Raw genomic sequence first — 21,911 nt, forward strand, 5'->3', positions numbered from 1 at the left:
TCAAGACTAACTTTTTTGCTTTATATAATTATTGATCAGTCTTTGTAAAGTTCTGAATCTTTATAATATTTTCCATTATTTTGTTTTGCTTTCTTCTTTCTCAAAACACTATGCTCAAAATTCTGTTTTACTGCCTAGTTTATACTTATTTTTGGAAGCTGCTTTGAACTGCTGCTGCTGTAGCAATAATCCACACTAATTACAAATACTCTCACTCAGCATGGGATAGGAGCAGAGACGCTCACATAGTGAGTGGTTGCAAATAGTGAGTACCGATTCTTGACAGAGCAGCAGTTACAATCAGCTTCTGAAAGAGCACGATCTAGGCAGTAAGACATCAATAATTAAAGGCGTCATTCAGACATCAGTGATTTTTATAATACCCAAACACAGTCCTAAGTTTCATCAGTGTTTTGGAAAGGATTTTTATGACTGTTTGGTCAATGTTTCAGCGGTTTTCTAGTATGAGAAAAATAAAATTGTAAAGCTTCTCCTACCCATTGTAATGCTAATCACAGAGAGCACAAAGATGGCAGTGTGTGCTACCAGTAATTAACAGACCTATAGTCTTATAGGGGTAATTTTGATCAGCGAATAGTCAAAAACAGACAATTTTTTTTGTAGACGCATGGTACACAAAAAAAAAGCAGGTAAACATGTTTGTGTGAAGAGCTCCATATATTATAATGAGGTATGTGTTCTGTGAAAAGAGGGACAGAACACGTACGGTGATGTTCTGAATGAGACTCAACTGTAACAACACTTTAATTATTAAGGGACATGGGTCAGTTTTAGCGCATTTAGGCTTTAATTTAAACCACAGAGTATAGACCCCCCTCCCCCAAAAAAAACACACACATTCTGAGAATATTCAGAAATGCCAGAACATAATATGGATGAGTTTTTTTTCTTTTAAGCCGAGACCCCACTGATGCCTGTTCCAAGTGATACAAGCATTCTGTAAGAGACCTAACCTGAATGGTTCTAGATTTCTCAATACATGTCCTTAAAGAGCACAAGACCTCATTCCAACATACAAATAGTCATTAACCCCCTAAGGACCCTGGGATTTTCAGTTTTTGAATTTTCGTTTTTTGCTCCCCTTGTTCCCAGAGCCATAGAGTTTTTATTTTTTGGTCAATATGGCCGTGTGAGGGCTTATTTTTTGCAGGACGAGTTGTACTTTTGAATGGCATTACTGGTTTTACCATATCCTGTACGGGAAAACGGGAAAAAAAGTCCACGTGCGGTGAAATGGCAAAAAAAGTGCAATACCACAGATTTTTTTTTTTTTTTTTAAACTACGTTCACTGAATGCTAAAACTGACCTGCCATTCTTATTCTCCAGGTCATTACGAGCCTGTAGACACCAAAACATGTATAGAATCTTTTTTACTTAAGTGGTGAAAAAAAAAAAAAAAAAGTTTGCTTTAAAAAAAAAAAAAAAAAAAAAAAAAGGCGCCATTTTCCGAGACCTGTAGAGTCTCCATTTTTCGGGATCTGGGGCCAGGTGAGGGCTTATTTCTTGTGTGCCAAGCTGACATTTTTATTGATACCATTTTGGGGTAGATCCAATGTTTTGATCGCCTATTATTGCACTGTTGCGGCGACCAAAAACGTAATTCTGGCGTTTAGAATTGTTTTCTCATTACGCCGTTTACCGATCGGATTAATTATTTTTTTATATTGATAGATCGGGCGATTCTGAAAGCGGCGATACCAAATATGTGTATGTGGGTTGTTGTTTTTTATTATGATTTTATTTTGAATGGGGTGAAAGGGGGGTGATTTAAACTTTTATACAGTTTTTTTTAAATCTTAAAAAAAAAATATATATATATTATTATTATTTATTATTTATTTTTTTTTTTTTTTTTTTTTTACACTTTTTGCTTGCTTCTACAGTTTCCATAGGAGACTACAAGCAGAAACAGTCTGATCGCCTCTGCTGCATAGAGGTGATGAGCAGATCACCTCTATATAGCAGAAATGCTCCTGTGCTATGAGCGCCGACCACTAGGTGGCGCTTCTAGCGATCTTTACATGAAAATCACTGGGGTCTGCTGCAGACCCAGGGTTGTCATGCCCACCTATCAGTGACCCGCAATCACGTGACAGGGTCACCGATGGGCAGGGTAAGTGATGCGCTTCCGGCGCTGCGCTGTTAAATGCCGCTGTCAGAGATTGACAGCGGCATTTAACTGGTTAACAGCCGCGGGTGGATCGCGATTCCAGCCGCGGGTGGATCGCGATTCCACCCGCGGGTGGATCGCGATTCCACCCGCGGCTGTTTCCGGGCACATGTCAGCTGTAAGAATCAGCTGACATGTGGTCAGTTCAGTGCGGGCTCACCGCCGGAGCCCTCACTGAATCGGGGGTGATGGCCTGGGGCTTACTAATACGCCCCAGGCTTTAAAGAGGTTGTACACTACTATTTAAAATATGCCAAAGCATTTTTATGATGAAAAGCAACTTCTTTAACATTACCTCCCTCTGCCTTTTCTGTCTGTGAGTGGCGCTATCACTCTCCGCTCACAGGCATGACGTGACCCCCGGCTGCAGCCGGCTCTGACATCCGCTGACGTCACGACAAGTCCAGGCTGCAGCCGGGGGTCTCTGTCTTCCTGGTTCCACGGTGGCTGCTGGGTTCTGGGCAGGGTTACCCCCCCCCCGCGTCACACCCGGCATCCACCGCACGCTCTCCCTCTCCTCATTCATTGGCAAAGCGCGCGGTGGATGCTGAGTGTGATGTGGGGGGTAATCCTGCCCACAACCCAGCCGCCACTGTGGGGACCCCAGCGCTGAGTCACGCCTCAATAGACGGGACTTCAGCGCAGGGTCACGTGATGCCTGTGAGCGGCCACCGATAGCGCCGCTCACAGGCAGAAAAGGCAGAGGGAGGCAATTAGAAAGTTGCTTTTCATCATAAGAACGCTTTGGCATATTTTAAATAGTAGTGGACAACCCCTTTAATGAGAACCTTGTGGCCCTGAATGAATGGTCCTAGTTTGTAAAATGCCCAGTTTAGAGCACTTCAGGACCTGTATCCCGACTAATGCCCTAATTAATACCTCCAAAAATCACACCGATTTCAGAGGAGCAAAAGCCCATTCACAGTCATCACTCACAAAATCGGCATAACCGCTACTAAACCCAGAGTTACGTCAGAATGATGATGAAACTGGAGACCCCAGATTTATTAGGCAGCTGCAGGACAGGATGCTTCTCATACTGGCACTCTCACCTGATAACAAAAATATCATGTCCTCTAAAGTGATCAATCACCAGAGAAGAGCAGCTGGATGGTCAGAGGCTTTCCTTACCTTGGGTTCTCTTAAATAACAGTACATGGCCTGAGTCACATCAGCAGCGTGCACTGCATTGTGATAGGGGTTCTGACTATGGTAGTCTTCTTGAACCATAACTGCAAAAAAAAATGGAGAAAAGAATCCTTAGATCAGGAACAGAACAGACATTTATAGGACATTTCATAACTTTCCCAAATTCTTATGAAAACATTTACAGCACTTCTCGCATTGTACTACTGTACCAATTTATTATATATTTTAGGAGTCGGAGTCTATCCATTTGATACCGACCCCACCGGCCTGATGGCCACATGGTTTTTCAGTAGATAGGGCTAGAAAGGAAAACATGTAAATATTCCACATCCTTAAAAAGGGGTCCCCCCCACTTTCAAAAAACATGGTCCCAAATTCCATAGCAGGCATTCACCTTCCCGGGGTCCAGCACCAGCTCTCCACTTTTCCGTGTTTTGTGTCCTGGTTGCAGCAGTGATGTCACAACTACAGCGCACATCACCGCTGCAACCCTTCACGGAGCTCAGTGGCTCTGCTGTCGTACACGGCACAAGCTGCTGAGCTCCGTGATTGGCTGCAGTGGTGATTCACATTGTAGTCATGAGGTCACTGCAACAACAATTACACAGAGACCAGAGCTGCGGCAGAAATATACACACACATACATTTGTGGCCGCAATTTTTTGAAAGTCGAAAACCCAGAAGGGTTACACTATTTGTAGCATCCTGGGCTGTTGGCTGAAAACTCTAACTGGTGACATGCTTACCATATGTAGATCACCACAAGTTTCATAACTTACCTAGAAATCTACGCAGTTTCACCATATCCAGGTGAAAGTGATCTATTAGACCATTATGACTCAAGAGGTGAAAAGTTAAAGAAACCAGACTGTTTCCTAAAAACAAGTGCAATCATAAGTTAGTGTGTGGATCAGTAAAGGATGAATCAGTAACTAAAACAACATCATAAAGCAATAATGCAAGAAATGTCAACACCCCCAGCCAAAAAGAGTGGGAAATGTGGGAATGACAAGGTGTCTGAGTAGTGCACAACCCCTTTAATTCACTGTTTCCCCCAGTAAAATGTGAACATTTGTACTCCCCTCCGGTGTTGGCACTGGCTCTCCCGGGGCTTGTCTGACACTGTAATGTCACATGATCTCTGCGGCCAATCAGCGGCTGCTCCACTGACGGCTCCTTCGGACGCAACTGACATCCCGAGTAAGTGAGAGCCAGTGCCGACACCGGAGGGGAGTACAAATGTTCACATTTTACTGGGGGAAACATAATGATTGAATTAAAGGGGTTGTGCACTACTCAGACAACACCTTGTCATTCACGCATTTCCCACTCTTTTTTGACAACTGCTATTATTTTAACAGGGAAAGGAAGGGGGAATACATTGTGATTGAGAAGGGGTTGTCCGAGTAGTGGACCACCTCTTTAACACACCTGCACCCCAATGGTTCAGGTGTATGCACAAAGCTTTTTTTTTTGTTATTTTTTATTTTTTTTTAATTTTATTTACCGCTTTTTAATCACAGCCCCTCAACAGGCACAGTATGGCCAGTTTCCCACTTGAAATGCCTAATCATGCTTTTCTGTGCAAGTTCATCACCTGGCAAAAGCTCAGATTTGGAGCGGAAACACCGGTTTGAGCTGTGACCTTTTATACGGATATTTACAAATAAGACAATTTATTTTCACCACTATGTAAAAGGATCATCTATTTTAACCTCAGGCGATAAAGAGCTCAAACTCAGGCATCCTTATCCACTGGGGTTCACTTACTATACGGTAGTTCAGAAAAGCAATGGCTTTAGGAGGAACAGCAGTGGTTATCCTTATTGCTCAAAATGCAGCCTAGCCTTTGAAAATGAATGCCTATCATCCTACCAGTATCGCCCCCTTATATGAATCACTGTCCTTTCTATGAAAGAGGCCTTCTATGGTTTCTTTTTGTACATATGTAGGTCACAGAAAGATAAATAAAAGGATACAGTGATATCTGCGATCCAATGTTTTATTCCAGAGAAATCCACTATTTTTCTTAATATGTAAATCAGCTGTTATGATCCATTGGCCGGGAATAGATCTCCCCAAGAACTTGCCTCCAGATGTTACCAGTGTGATGTGTAATGACTGACAGTCTGCTCTCCTGATCTCACTGAAGAGCTTTGCCTGACTATAACTAACAAACACATTACAGCCGAGTTGAACCTTGTCTCATTACAAACACATTAGCAGTTGTCCTCTCACAGTGAGGTCACCTCTGCTGTACTGCTCTCCCCCATTCACTGGCTGCCTGTGAGATGGAAGCTGAAGCACTATGAGATGACAACTGCAGCTGCAAATGTGTGTGTGATCATAAAAGCTCAGTTCTGCTATACTGTGTAAGTTATAATCACACTCAGCTTTGCAGTGAGATCAGGAGAGCAGACTGTCAGTCATTCCATGTCTCACATTGGTAATGCTCCTTTTCATAGAAAAGAAGCTCTGGAGACAGATTCTCAGGGAGATTAGTGTATGGCCCATAGATCGTAACAGCTCATTACATATTAAGGAAAACATGGATTTCTCTGGAATAAAGACAATGGATCTCAGATATCAAGGTACCACTTTAATTTTCTATGACCTGCATGCCCATATAGACGGATTAAGAGGGTTGATCCTACTGGCAGATTCCCTTTAGGACTCAAAATTTAAAGTCATAGCATGTTACATGTATCCTTGGCAGCAAAAGGTTTAAAGAACCTCTAAGTAGGATATTGTTAAATTGCTGTTATGTTAACCCCAAAAATGAATTATTAGCAATCATACACATTTCACCATGACATTATTTCCTTACCATTAGTCAATCTATCAAAAAGAAAAATATCAAAATTCCAGTTCCCGACTTTTTCCAGCATACACTGAAAAGAGGAAAGAAGAATTAACCACCTGAGAGCCAGATCAGAGAGGGGACATAGGGGGTGTATGTTATAGGAGGGGCAGGGTCGTAACATACAGGAATTGGATAATTTAATGTTTGCACCTACCTTGGCTTGTCCATTGTAATCATCATCCAAGATGTACAATGAATTCTGTGCAGTGACACCCCGGAAAAATCGTGAAGACCTTAGGTACCGCTGAAAACTTAGCAACCTGCGGATGTTTCTTGCAGACAAGGAGAGTTCGATTTCGGAGTGTGCTGGATAGAAGAACAAAGTCTGATCAGACTGGATGCAATCACTGCAAATGGGTAGTAACAAAACGACTTAACTTTTCAGAAACTAGATATCAGCGCAAATCGTGAAATTACCAGGGTATTTATGTGCCGTTTAAAAGCACCACACTGCAGTGTTTTGTTTTTTTTACATTTCAGAACTGGAGTGGTGCTAGTAATCCAAGTTCCCTGGGCCTATACTGCCTGACAGAAGTTATGTCGCTTATCCATGTTATGTAAATAAAAGCTTATAACCGGACATTAAATTCATCCATTGGTTTTATAAATTACTCTTTTGAAAGCTGAAACCCTCCCAAATTTGGTTTAGGTTAAGAAAATAAATTGGCATCAATGCTGAAATATTGATCATTTAATGAACACCAAATGGTCAGATTTTGGCAAGACAAAAGTTGTCGCCTGGTCATATAATGCACCCAATCCTAGTTTACATCCTCACCAGTGCTCAGTAAATGATCGGTTAATTAGTGGGTGTGTATAAAACAAAACCCAGCACCCCAGACCTTCACTTGAACTGCAACTTGAGCTCTGACAACATGCCAAAAATCCACCCTGCGACCAAAGCCTTGATTATCAAGAGGCTGAAGACCAGATCCACTGCAGAGGTGGCTGGCACCTTTAATGTGCCTCAGCATCAAGTACAAAGAATTAAAAAAAGACTTGAAGAGACTGGAGATGTGTTTGACAAGCCCTGGTCCGGCAGACCCCGCAAGACAACTGCTCAGGAGGAACGTTTGTTGGTTAGAAAATCCAAAGCAAGCCCCTCTTCCACTGCAGCAGAGCTCCAACAGGCCTGGTCACCTCAAGTCCCTGTGTCAACTAGAACAGTTTGTAGGATTCTGTCTCGAGGTGGCCTCCATGGTCGAATCAGTGCCCAGAAGCCAGCACTAAACAAAAGGCAAATAAAAAAAACGTGTAGCATTTGCAAAGTCCCACAGCCTGCTAAACAGATGGACGCTGGAAAAGTGGCAGAAGGTGGATTTCTCTGATGAATCTTCAGTAGAATTACACCACAGCCGCCGCAAATACTGCAGGAGACCTACTGGAGCCCGTATGGATCCAAAATACACCCAGAAAACAGTTAAATGTGGTGGTGGAAAGATCATGGTCTGGGGTTACATTCAGTATGGCGGTGTGTGAAACATTTGCAAGGTGGAAGGCAATATCAATAGCCTAAAATATCAAGAAGTATTAGCTACCTCTTACATTCCAAATCATAAAAGGGGTTAAATTCTGCAGCAGGATGGTGCTCCAGCCCATACATCCATCTCTACAACCTCCAGGCAAAAAAGATCAAGGTGCTCAAGGACTGGCCAGCCCAGTCACCGGACATGAACATCACTGAGCATGTTTGGGGTAGGATGAAAGAGGAAGCTTGGAAGACAAAACCAAAGAATCTAGATGACCTCTGGGAGGCATGTAAGACTGCATTCATTGCTATTCCTGATGACTTCATTAATAAATTGTATGAATCATTGTTGAACCGCATGGATGCAGTCCTTCAAGCTCATGGAAGTCACACAAAATATTAAATATGACTAATAGCACCACAACTTCATTCACCAATGTTATGCAACATATATTTGTATTTTAAGATAATTATTTGTTTGAATATCACATTACTTTCTGTGGGCGACAAAACTTTTGTATTGCCAAAATCTGACCATTCTGTGTTCATTAAATGATCAATATTTCAGCATTGATGCCAGTTTATTTTCTTAACCTAAACCAAATTTGGGAGGGTTCCAGCTTTCAAAAGTGTAATTTATAAAACCAATGGGTGAATTTAACGTCAGGTTATAAGCTTTTATTTACATAACATGGATAAGCGACATAACTTCTGTCAGGGAGTGTAGTCTTATGCTTTCCAGCTGCCGTCTTCAGTTCTTCCCGATGTCGCTCTCGTTACACAGCACCATCTTGTGACTTCCAAGTGACCGGAAGTCAGAGGTAACTGTCACAAGCTCTCAATGTAATTCTATGAGAGCCTTATTCTGACTCGTTATAGGTTTACATTGGGTTGTGACTTATGGATCGCTACAGCAAACACTGCAGTGATCTGGCAGGTTACAAACTCAGGATCCAGCAAACCCATATAATAAAGATTTGCTGCATGAATATTTGGGCGAATTTTAATTCCTCTTTTTGTGGTTTTGCTTTTAATTTTAGTGTAGGGACTCGCAAGCATGGTGACCCTGGATGCAGGTGGCGAGCTTGCATATTTTGACCAAAATATCAACCAATACTAATAATCCATTTTTTCATGGTTTTAATAAAATTAAGTTGTAAAGTAAGAATTCTGCGAATGCTGGATATTACCGATCATCTATCATATGTACGATACAGACAGACCTGTAAAATTTTGCCTAGGCTGCACACAGACAGGAGTTGTGTAGAATTAGAAAAACTTTTCTTTAACTTCTGGATAGCTCTGCAGCTATTAATTAAAAGAGCGGTGAGAACCATTATGGCAGTTTAATATGAGAAAACACTATCCTTATAGTGAAACAGATTGGGAGATTCGGGATAGGTCACCTACAGTGCCTACGAGTAGTATTCAACCCCCTGCAGATTTAGCTGGTTTGATAAGATGCAAATAAGTTAGAGCCTTCAAACTGCAAACGAGAGTAGGTTTTATGAACAGAAGCATAAATCTTACAAACCAAAAAGTTATGTTGCTCAGTTGAATTTTATTAAATTTTAAACATAAAAGTGTGGGTCAATTATTATACAACCCCTATGTTTAATATTTTGTGGAATAACCCTTGTTTGCAATTACAGCTAATAATCGTCTTTTATAAGACCTGATCAGGCCGGCACAGGTCTGTGGTTATCTTGGCCCACTCCTCCATGCAGATCTTCTCCAAGTTATCTAGGTTCTTTGGGTGTCTCATGTGGACTTTATTCTTGAGCTCCTTCCACAAGTTTTCAATTGGGTTAAGGTCAGGAGACTGACTAGGCCACTCCAACACCTTGACTTTTTCCCTATTGAACCAGGCCTTGGTTTTCTTGGCTGTGTGCTTTGGGTCGTTGTATTGTTGGAAGATGAAATTACGACCCATCTTAAGATCCTTGATGGAGGAGCGGAGGTTCTTGGCCAAAATCTCCAGGTAGGCCGTGCTATCCATCTTCCGATGGATGCGGACCAGATGGCCAGGCCCCTTGGCAGAGAAACAGCCCCACAGCATGATGCTGCCACCACCATGCTTGACTGTAGGGATGGTATTCTTGGGGTCGTATGCAGTGCCATCCAGTCTCCAAACGTCACGTGTGTGGTTGGCACCAAAGATCTCGATCTTGGTCTCATCAGACCATAGAACCTTGAACCAGTCTGTCTCAGAGTCCTCCAAGTGATCATGAGCAAACTGTAGACGAGCCTTGACATGACGCTTTGAAAGTAAAGGTACCTTACGGGCTCGTCTGGAACGGAGACCATTGCGGTGGAGTACGTTACTTATGGTATTGACTGAAACCAAGGTCCCCACTGCCATGAGATCTTCCCGGAGCTCCTTCCTTGTTGTCCTTGGGTTAGCCTTGACTCTTTGGACAAGCCTGGCCTCGGCACGGGAGGACACTTTCAAAGGCTGTCCTGGCCGTGGAAGGCTAACAGTAGTTCCATAAGCCTTCCACTTACGGATGATGCTCCCAACAGACAGGTAGGCCCAACTCCTTGGAAAGGGTTTTGTACCCCTTGCCAGCCTTGTGACCCTCCACGATCTTGTCTCTGATGGCCTTGGAATGCTCCTTAGTCTTTCCCATGTTGACCATGTCTGAGTGCTGTTCACAAGTTTGGGGAGGGTCTTAAATAGTCAGAAAAGGCTGGCAAAAGAGATCTTTAATCCACACATGTGATGCTCATTATTCTTGGTGCCTGAACTACTTCTTAATACTTTAGGGGGACCAAACAGAATTCTTGTGGTTTGAGGGGTTGAATAATAAATGACACTCTGAATTAACTTTTTACGTTTTAAAAAAAAAAAAAAAAAAAATTTGCTGCAGTGCATTTCCCACTTCCAGGCTGATCTACAGTACAAATGTCACAATGCCAAGTTAATTCCGCATGTGTCAACCAGCTAAATCTGCAGGGGGTTGAATACTACTTGTAGGCACTGTACATGCAGAGGCAAGTGCTGTTGATGTGCATTCATACATAGGAAGTGGAAGTAGAAAATTAGCAGCTTTTCTCCAAGACTGGTGTTTTAAAAAGGAATCTGGGAGTAGGATCAACCCTCCTAAGCAGTCAATATGGGCATGTAGCTCACTGGATGCTAAATAAAAGGATACCTTGATATCTGTGATCTGATGTCTTATTCTAGATAAATCCACTTATTCCTTAATATGTAAATGAGCTGTTAAGATCTATGGGCTGGACACAGATCTCCCTGAGAGTCAGCCTCCATAGCTAATAATAAATTAAAGGGGGTGTTAACAGTGTGAGACATGTAATGACTGACAGTCTGTTCTCATCATATACAGCTCTGTACTAAGATGGGAACACAGCGCAGCAGAACTGAACTTTGTCTCAAAGTGCAGCTCTCCTCTCAGTTGTGATCAGACAGCTCTACAGCAGAGCTGACAGCACTAACAATTCTTTGCTTGCAGCTCCCAGCATTTAGAGTAGATAGATGGGCAGTACAGCTGAGCTAACAGCATTACAAGAGAAAAGCTGCAGATGTGTTTGTAATGAGACAAAGCTCAGCTCTGCTGTACGGTTTGTTGTAATCAAATCACACACAGTTCTGCAGTGAGAACAGGAGAGCAGTCATTACATGTCACACTGGTAACGCCTCCTTTCCTTTACAATAAGCTCTGGAGGCAGATTCTCAGGGAGATCTATGCCCGGCCCATATATCTTAGCAGCTCATTTACATATGCTAGTGAAATCCACGTTTTTAAGATACTGGATCGCAGATATCAAGGAATCATGTTATTCAGCTTTCTAGGATCTGAATACCCATATAGACAGCTTAGGAGAGTTGATCTAACAAATTCGTGGAAGACATTCCTGCCTGGCATCCAGCAGGGCTTCTTCCCACCTGATCAGGCAGGAGACCCTGGGACAACCCTTATAGAAGGATTTGCTGCTAATGTTGCGGTGCCAGATACCACATGATGCCTAGAAATCTCCCATCAAGCACAACATTAAGCAGGTAGTTTTAATGTTACTGCTGATTAGTGTATACAGTTAGGTCCATATATATTTGGACAGACAACATTTTTCTAATTTTGGTTCTAGACATTACCACAATGAATTTTAAACAAAACAATTCAGATGCAGTTGAAGTTCAGACTTTCAGCTTTCATTTGAGGGTATCCACATTAAAATTGGATGAAGGGTTTAGGAGTTTCAGCTCCTTAACATGTGCCACCCTGTTTTTAAAAAGGGACCAAAAGTAATTGGACAGATTAAATAATATGTTTATTTCTAGTACTTGGTTGAAAACCCTTTGTTGGCAATGACTGCCTGAAGTCTTGAACATCACCAAACGCTGTGTTTCCTCCTTTTTGATGCTCTGCCAGGCCTTCACTGTGGTGGTTTTCAGTTGCTGTTTGTTTGTGGGCCTTTCTGTCTGAAGTTTAGTCTTTAACAAGTGAAATGCATGCTCAATTGGGTTGAGATCAGGTGACTGACTTGGCCATTCAAGAATATTCCACTTCTTTGCTTCAATAAACTCCTGGGTTGCTTTGGCTTTATGTTTTGGGTCATTGTCCATCTGTAGTATGAAACGACGACCAATCAGTTTGGCTGCATTTGGCTGGATCTGAGCACACAGTATGGCTCGGAATACATCAGAATTTGTTCGTCTGCTTCTGTCCTGTGTCACATCATCAATAAACACTAGTGACCCAGTGCCACTGGCAGCCATGCATGCCCAAGCCATCACACTGCCTCCGCCGTGTTTTACAGATGATGTGGTATGCTTTGGATCATGAGCTGTACCACGCCTTCGCCATACTTTTCTCTTTCCATCATTCTGGTAGAGGTTGATCTTGGTTTCATCTGTCCAAAGAATGTTCTTCCAGAACTGTGCTGGCTTTTTTAGATGTTTTTTAGCAAAGTCCAGTCTAGGCTTTTTATTCTTGATGCTTATGAGTGGCTTGCACCGTGCAGTGAACCCTCTGTATTTACTTTCATGCAGTCTTCTCTTTATGGTAGATTTGGATATTGATACGCCTACCTCCTGGAGAGTGTTGTTCACTTGGTTGGCTGTTGTGAAGGGGTTTCTCTTCACCATGGAGATTATTCTGCGATCATCCACCACTGTTGTCTTCCGTGGGCGCCCAGGTCTTTTTGCATTGATGAGTTCACCAGTGCTTTCTTTCTCAGGATGTACCAAACTGTAGATTTTGCCCCTCCTAATATTGTAGCAATTTCTCGGATGGTTTTTTTCTGTTTTTTGCAGCTTAAGGATGGCTTGTTTCACCTGCATGGAGAGCTCCTTTGACCACATGTTTACTTCACAGCAAAATCTTCCAAACGCAAGCACCATACCTCAAATCAACTCCAGACCTTTTATCTGCTTAATTGAGAATGACATAACGAAGGAATTGCCCACACCTGTCCATGAAATAGCCTTGGAGTCAATTGTCCAATTACTTTTGGTCCCTTTAAAAACAGGGTGGCACATGTTAAGGAGCTGAAACTCCTAAACCCTTCATCCAATTTTAATGTGGATACCCTCAAATGAAAGCTGAAAGTCTGAACTTCAACTGCATCTGAATTCTTTGGTTTAAAATTCATTGTGGTAATGTCTAGAACCAAAATTAGAAAAATGTTGTCTCTGTCCAAATATATATGGACCTAACTGTCTGGCTGCAAGTTTCCTACACAACCGCAACTGATCACCATGGGATTTCAGAGGCAGAACTAATCACTCTGAAAAAACCTGCAAAGGCAGTGAAGTACTGAGCCCATAAACTAAAATTCAATAATGTTTATTTGGTATCAATATTAAAAGACATGTACATTAAAAATGGAGATCTACAACGTGAGTGCAGTAGATATGGTTGTATACCCAGCACTGCCTCATCCCATTCTATGTACCAACTATGACTTTGCTCTGCATTATACGGTACTTATTTATGTGTACCGCACCTTTACAAATAGAAATCTTATATCAACATGGTGTTACATGACTACTAGCTCCTAGGCACAGTGCACTTTCTAAAATAGCTTTTTTTCATACCGCTGGTGCTAAATGCCATAACCATTGGACTTTAAGGAAATTCCCTATTATCAAGGTGTGTATATAAAAAATATATATATATTTTTTTAAATCATGTTTACTAGTTATTATCTTTATTATCTGCAGTAGCACTTTAGTATAAACCCCTATTATTTTTTGGGGGCAGCTAAGTAACACTTGTTATAACTATTGGTCTGGGTCACCTCAGTAAAGCAGTTTCTCTGTATCCATCTCCATTTTTATGTATTTGTCTTTTAATATGGATACCAAATAAATATTGAATTTTATTTCATGGGCTCAGTACGTCGCTTCCTTTGTAAGTTTTTGAACTGCTCTTATTCTTGGCCAAAACTATTGGAATGTGTTAATCACTCTGCAAGTTGGAAATTTTATTTTTTTTAAAAAAAGCAAACAAAACAAGGGTTTGGAATTTATTAGACCTCTAATCTATTCTACTGCAGAGCAGCATTCACAATTCTGCATGATACAAAGACAATCTCCCCACATTTCAGGCTGGCCCGGTCTCCATACATAACACAGGAAAACGATGTTCAGAGGTGGACATACAACATGTGATAATATGCACCTTATATCAGAAAATGGCACATCGTAATAGCACAATGGCTTGCTTGTACAATCACAATACAAACATTCTAGAAGCTTAAAGTAATCTTTTCCGATAAGTCAATGACAATATGATGAATGCAAGATATCTGTGGTTATCCAGCCTGTGTGTTATATGAAGAAAAACAAATGTAACAATGGCGACACCTAGTGGTGAAAGACATTTCACAGCAAAAACAGAAGTAATAGAGGACAATGTGGGAAGTTTCTGAAACAAAACAAGCATTCCTTACCTATTAAATCCCATCACTCAGGACATCCCTACCAACCCCGCAGGGGTGACATCACGTCTATCATGCACATGACTGATACACAATCCGTGGCCTCAGTGTCCATTCTGGCAAGCATTACACCTGACTACTGCTGCAGCTCGGACATGAAATGACAGACGTGACCTCATCAATAAGATCAGCAGAGCAAAAAATGGGTTGACTAGGCAAGTACTGCTTATTTCATATTGAAATACATTTCCTACCCTTAGCCACAAACAACCTATTTAAAGAGAGAGTGTCAGCACAAAATGACTGTTCAAACCAAGTACGGGTACTTGGTGCACCCTTGGAGTGATCAAAAATTTAAGTGCACCTTCCCACCTTCTTGTTTTTCCTCCATCTCCACCCCCCTCCTTTAATTGACAGCACTCACTTTATAGAGAGAGAGAAGGGTGGAGATAGATGGAAAACAATAAGGTGGGAACTTGCACAGAAAGGTTTGGCCACTCCAAGAGTGCACAGAGCACCTGTACTTGGTTTGAACAGTCAGTCATTCTGTGCTGACAGACTCCCTTTCAATGGAAAAATATATAATTTACATATATTTGTGGTTACCTTAAAGAAGTTGTCCACTACTTCCTCTTCACGTTCAATTTGTACAAAGGAGGCAACAGTGACGCCAGCGAAGATTGGGTGCCTGGCTCACATGTCATAACAGCATGGGAGCCCCAGGACCACGATTGCCAACACCGCTAGAACGGCATCAGCTCGTGAATGGAGTATAGGCTTTATTTTATCGGGGCCAAACATTTAGATCAAAAAGAGGTTGTCCTAGTAGTGGACAACCCCTTTAAGTTAATAAAATTGCACTAAATTTCAGTCTACAATGTTCATTCTTTCATTTCCTTTTCAGACCTAGTTTGCAGCATGATTCAAGGCCAATTCAAATCTTTCTCTAGTGGGACTGACTCTCCCAGTAATATAGGCTGGATGTAAGCTTGTGTGTTTTTCTTGGGTGCTGCTGTATATTTTTTCTCATGTATAAGTTCAGCTTCTATCCTGCACTTATTTCCTTTGTATACGCTTTTCTCCTCATTTATTATGCTTGCTTAAATAGCGCCAGCATATTCCAAAGCGCTAAACAGATACAGTCACTGCTGTTCTCATTAGGGCTCACAATCTAAATTTCCTATCAGTATGTCTTTGGAGTGTGGGAGGAAACTGGAGCTCCCGAAGGAAACCCAAGAGGAGAACATACAAACTCCTTGCAGATGTTGTCCTTGGTGGGATTTAAACCCAGGACCCCAGTGCTGCAAATTTACTGTGCTAAACAACTTTAGATACTTTCCCCTCTCTCCACTGTACATGTGTACAACACCCTCTCTCTCCTGATATCTCTAACACTAAAGAAAGGGAGGGAAGATCAGACAGAACAGTCCACGCTGAGGAGAAGCTCTGAAAGATTTGAATATTTCATTCCCTTCAGCCTCCATCTTAATTCCTAACTTTTCACCCTACATGTTATTACGCCATACTCTATCAATCCCAGGTGTCATCAGCACAGCATAACCAGCTAGAGCCAGCACCTCTTCTGCCTACAGCGGAGTGAGTGTCATCATCCTTCCCTCTATATTGTAAGTATAGAGTCAGAAGGCGGAACTGTGATCTCATAAGCGCGTAAAAGGCACTGTGCAGTCATCATCATTATCTATGATATGAGCTTTTATCTTTTGACCTGCCCCTTGCAGCTGTGGAGAACTTAAAAAGGGGTTTTCTCATTGCTTCTGAGTGCACAGTTTTTCTGCCTCCTGGCTTCCTTGTTGCCAAGGAAGGAGCACTCCTGAAAATTGACAGATTGACCAGTGGCAAGTTTGTGCTGTTGGTGCAAACTGTGTTCTCTTATGCTGTAAGCAGAGGCGGCTTTGCCTTTGTAGCATTGGAGAAGCATAGAGGGCTGAAGCTTCTCGGATGCAATCATCTGGCCAGCTTCAGAGCAGTATGCACACCTCCAAAATATGAAGCCTTCAGGGAGAGCGTGCTCCTCGCCAAGGTAACTGCTCACTTCGAGACCCCGGGGTGACCAGTAAGCTGTACACCATTACATTAAAATTGCCTATATATTATGGAGAATGCAGAGGATTTTTATGAAAAGGTAAATTGCAAAGTTACTTGTTTTTATGAGTACTTAGCAATTTTATCCTTTTAAGAACTTAAGAGAATTCCCTTTAAAATGGCACAGTCCATGCAAGTGCATCTAAAACTAGAATGCCACTTTAACTATGGCAGGGCAGAGAGATCAATAGAGCAGAGATTTCAGGTTTAGGCAGCGTATTCCTGTAATGTGTGACATGACTTTAAAATTACTTACAGTGCAAAATACGGAAATCAATGTAAGGATGAGAGCCTCGTCTTTCTGATTCAAAGCCAGCTCTGCTTCTTACTCTGACATCTCCTGTAATAAAGATAATAAATGGTTAGGTGAGGATCAGGGCGACTCCTTGTACATGGCACCCACCCATCAGCATCTTACACAACTCCAACGTTTCCAAACATGCAACTGCATGCTCCTATAGAGTCAGACTATAGCCTGCGCAAACCAGGTCAAAGCATGTGCTAAGCATTCAGATGAGCCTGGACTGGACGTCCCACAGTATAATGTACGAGGGGCCCGACTGTGCCACAACAGGGTCACTTCCATTCATTAGCACCAGGCCTGCAGGGATGCCGACAAACAGGAGCGTCTGCGGAGTGTACAAGCCTCAGCCAGAGATGGCAGCCGGTCAGCTTATGTGCCCACTAATAGGAAAAATGGTGGATGGTCCCACTAGCAATTACTTACTTGCACTCAGCTGTTTGAAAATTACACAAGAGCCTATCAAAATACCAAAACTCAGGATTAACACATAATCATGGGAAATCATCCATTGCAGGTTGCCTTTGTCAAGCTTATTACAGATTAAATCCGAGACTGCTTTATAACACGAGATCTGTACTGCACATGTAATAAACTGACAGCAGCTAAATAAAAAAGGGACATGGGTGTAATCCTTTAACATGGCCTGGACCCCACATATACACGAATGTACAGTCAGACACAGCAGGTGACAAAAACATGTACCAATGTCAATGTGCAGGACAATCTACATCTGAAAGCAGTGTGGAGATCAAGAGATCAGGCATGCTGAAATTCAATATGTCCGGTCATAGTTTTCCTCTGAAACCAAATATCAAGCTTCCTCTTACACATTCCATTTGTATAAATCAGCTTTTAGTTTTCTGAAGGAAATGCCACGTGATTACAGCTCTGAAGGCTGCAGAATTGTTAATGCAGCTCTGGCCTGCAATACAGGACTGTAAAATTAAAAATTGATTTAGTAATCACTCAACAGACCCCATCCGTTCATTCAGAATTATAATTCATAAGATCATTATAATTAATAAGAGGTATGTCTGTCTGTCTGTCGGCCAGCAACAGCAATGAAATTATAAGGTGACGAGCACTCCACCGCACCCAATGCAGCCCAGGATGACCACATTTTGTGAGGAAGCTCCAACAACTGATCATTATTAGGCGCAGTCAGACGGAAGTATAACACGGACAACTATCACATTGCAGTGCTTGGACTGGCTGGCAGCTCTCCTGACCTGCACGTGACAGCGCGATGCATTTCTATGCAGCCGTCAGGTCAGGAGAGCTGCCGGCCAGTCCGAGCATTGCACGATAGTGGTCAATGCCATATGGCAGTCTGCGCTCTTAGCCTGGCCGCTGGTGCCCTCAGTGATAACTGTTGATTATCGGTGTGTGTGTAACATCCAGACCCAAGTAACCAGCTCATCTGCCTCTGGGGGTCCATATATTAAACAGTACACACTGAAGTAAAGGGGGCGACCATGAGGCTTCCAGGAGAGCAGCTAAACGGGGGATCCGGAATACAGGACAATTCTTTTAATGCTTTACATACATCAGCCTAGCAATTAAAGGGTTTGCCAGGTGAAAACAAGTTATCTATCCACAAGACTGGTGATAACTCACTAATCAGTCGGGGGTCAGAATACCGGGACCGGCAACAAATGGCAGAACAGGAACGTTATCCCCGTTAGAATGGAGGGCAGTGCACATAAAATGGATGGGGCAGTGGTCGGGTGTCCAACCTGCTGCGTCATTTTTTAACGGAGATAAAAAAAAAGTTCCCCATCGGGCATACAAAGTTCCCCGTTCTGACGATCGGTGCGGGCCCCAGCAGGTGGACACCCACTGATCAGCAAGTTATCACCAATTCTGTGGATAGGTGATATAGAGCCAAGAAAATAAAGTACAGCAAAGACCAGGTACAAAGATGTGATGATACAGTCTTAGGTATAACGTAAGGACCAGGTAATCACAAAAAATGAACACTTATTGTATGGGTATTGTGACGTTTGGGAAAAGAAGGATCGGGCATGATGAATTTCAAAGCTGAGCTTATGCTCTCCCTGAAAACAAGCTGCCGCCTTAGGTGTCTGGTGGTGGCCTTTTCCCCCCTTTTGCATTGAAAACACATATACACATCACACATCCAAACTGAATGTGCATGAGTATAAGGAAACCTGGAAGAACAGTGGTTGTCCAACAACACTGGACAATGTATGGGCAACTTTGGGCTTACTTTGCCTCCATAGGCTCCCCGACAACCATCTTTCCCTGGGTACAAGTGTGAACATACACATACTGCTCTACATTGCTTCAACTCCGCTTATAGTCTTCTAATTTATCCAATTGGTACAATATTCCCTCTAATACTCCCGGTAAGTTTCTGTTTCTTGTAACTCTCAGTAAATAGAAAACCTTAAAATAAATATAGAACTATAGAAACTGCTTATTGTGCACTTACAATAAAAACAAAAGGCAAAAATTCTTAGAGCCATCCCAACTCTCACACGACAGATTGTGTCAAGGGCAAGAAGAATTACAACACTTGTTCTTTTTGTTAACGATGGAATTAAGCCACTGCCAGGACTGCCCAGAGGCTTTCCCCTAGTCCCTACTGAGAACAGAGCAACATGTGTATGAGCTGGACACCACTCCGCACCGCTATCCAAGGTGCATGGGTACCTTTAAAGAGTCAAATCGCTACAAGAGATCCTACATGCGAAAAAGACGGAGCCAAATTGTGGTGCTTCAAAAGGTTTCAATTAGTTGCTAAAGACAGATGCCAAAAGGTGGCAATACATTAGATGTAGGCTAACCAAACTAGATGATATAGGAGGGACAGGCCAGCCATTCAAAGGGAATTTGCTAGGAGGATTTCAAACCCCAAACTATTTATATATGCATGTTCAAAGACAAGTCAGGCAATACCTTTAAATGGAAAATCTGTTCCTCAGTTATTGAGAAATCAGCACTTGAACTGATTGATGTACAAATAAGGCTGAAGAGCTACTTGTAGATCTGAAGCCTCTGTCACTCCAACTCTATTTCCCGCTCAGTGACACCTCTTCCTACTTGACTGACTGCTCCTTTACTTTAAGTCACACAATATAGAGGCTGTCAGTCAAGCAGGAGGAGGTGGCGCTAGGTGAGGAATAGAGCTGGAGTGACTCAGGCTTCTGATCTACAAAAACTGTAGGAGAAGAGTGGATTAAAATCTGCGCTGCTAGTGTAGTGTTCAGGTCATACGCGCCTTTATTTGAATGATGCGTCTATTTAAATCCACACTTGCTGGCTGTGCTTCCTCAGGACAAACCACAATGATGAAAAGTGTGTCACTTTGAAAAGCGTTGACCAATAAACCGCATTTCCACATATCTCGTCTCCTGCTCATCTCTGGACCGCTAGCAGCGCAGATTTTAATCTACTATTCTCCAGTTTTATACAGACCCTACTGCGATTCTGGTCTTTCCAGCTTCTCTTGCTGGGGCTGCTGATCTACAAATAGTCCTTCAGCCTTATTTGCATATCAGTTCAAATGCTGATTTCTCAGTAATGGAGGAAGGGACTGGCCATGTAAAGGTATTGCTGGACTTGTCTATGAAGGAGCTACATGCACATAAATAGTTAACAGAGTCCCAATAGTATGCCTCAGCGAGACCCTTCTTGGAAAGGATGAATCAGGCACGTTAGAGTTCATGTATAAATAGTATATAAAAGATACTCAAACTAATAGTCACAAATGTGGCCCTTTTTAAACAAACACACACACACACACACACACACACACACACACACACACACACACACACGAGCAGTGAATAGCTGGAGCAATCAAGTCACAAGACGGCAAGTCAACGCTCCTGAGAGGTGAAAGCAGTACAGCGGTGGAGAGGTAAACTGCCAAAGCTAAAGTGATGGGAGATCTGAAGGGCAAATAGAAGCTTTTTTACACTATATCAGAGCTAAAAAAAAAGTTTACCTTTAAAAGTACTGAATTCATGATACAGAAAACTACTGAAAGACTAAAAGTAAATCCTAAGGCCAAAACAAGAAATTACAAGGCTTGGCTCTTCTATAAATCCCCTAGACTTCATCGGCTATTGGTCTTTGTGATAACCAAGACATCTTATATAGATCATATAATATAATAAGCAATGTGGGAGAAAGGAGAGAATAGCAAAGCCTAAGAAGGAGTAAGGAGCAGGTGAGGTCAAAGGACCAAAAGACCTACAGCTGTTATTCAAGACACACACACACACACACACACATCAGATATTACTTTTACCCCAGAGATCATGTGAGTACATGCATGACAGATCCAACATCCAATGGCTGTAACACACACTTTATGCACGACAGTCAATATCATCTAGCATGCACTATACTGCAGTTCTCATATATACTTACCGAGCATACGAATGTACAAAGCAGTTTGGTCAGAGCTGTCATAGGAAATAGCCCCACGTCTCTGAAAACAAGAAAGACAAAAGAATGTTTTAATATTATGTAGGGGTCAGAGGAGAAAAAAAAAATCATTTTAGCAAAAAAATCAAGAAAACAAAAATATAGGAACATATGAAAATATTATTTTTACTGTAGCATAGCTGGAAAGGACAGGGTTAAATCCCAGCTCTGCAGGGTCTTGATTAGATACACCTGTAGGGTTTTACTAAGAACCAGAAAGTAGCTTCATGGAGTGGCAGTCTCCTGTAGGAGTGTCCGTCTGCTGGATGAAGCAGAGTTAGGTGTGCTGCTGGTGAGTGATCAGCCAAAATGTGAACTGTAGCTGTGAGAGAAATAAGCAGGGTCTCTCTCTGAATGGAGACTGCGCTAAGCAGTCTGTTTGTGAGAGCTGCAGAGAACCGGGTGGAAGATACAGCCTGTTCAACTCCGGGCACAGTTTGCACTTAATGCTTCTGTTTGGCGCTGGAAGCT

At 42.2% G+C, this 21,911-nt stretch overlaps 1 protein-coding gene across 6 annotated transcripts in view; it reads right to left on the minus strand.

The window, feature by feature from the left end:
* The window catches only part of PDE7A (phosphodiesterase 7A), an 87,583-nt gene that overhangs the window by 15,714 nt on the left and 49,958 nt on the right, over window positions 1-21,911 (minus strand). For 3 of the 6 annotated variants that reach the window (XM_073679369.1, XM_073679373.1, XM_073679371.1), the window contains 7 exons: window positions 21,384-21,444; window positions 17,406-17,438; window positions 16,935-17,018; window positions 6,359-6,510; window positions 6,169-6,232; window positions 4,121-4,216; window positions 3,324-3,424 (listed from right to left, as the gene is read on the minus strand). In XM_073679369.1, coding sequence (XP_073535470.1) covers window positions 3,324-3,424; window positions 4,121-4,216; window positions 6,169-6,232; window positions 6,359-6,510; window positions 16,935-17,018; window positions 17,406-17,438; window positions 21,384-21,444 — 591 coding nt within the window. The remainder of the gene's footprint in view (window positions 1-3,323; window positions 3,425-4,120; window positions 4,217-6,168; window positions 6,233-6,358; window positions 6,511-16,934; window positions 17,019-17,405; window positions 17,439-21,383; window positions 21,445-21,911) is intronic. The other 3 variants (XM_073679370.1, XM_073679374.1, XM_073679372.1) reach the window with 1 other exon arrangement.

Source organism: Phyllobates terribilis, unplaced genomic scaffold (assembly GCF_046119375.1).
Source record: "Phyllobates terribilis strain yellow unplaced genomic scaffold, ASM4611937v1 Scaffold_4__5_contigs__length_816908805, whole genome shotgun sequence".
NCBI classification, from domain to species: Eukaryota; Metazoa; Chordata; class Amphibia; order Anura; family Dendrobatidae; genus Phyllobates; species Phyllobates terribilis.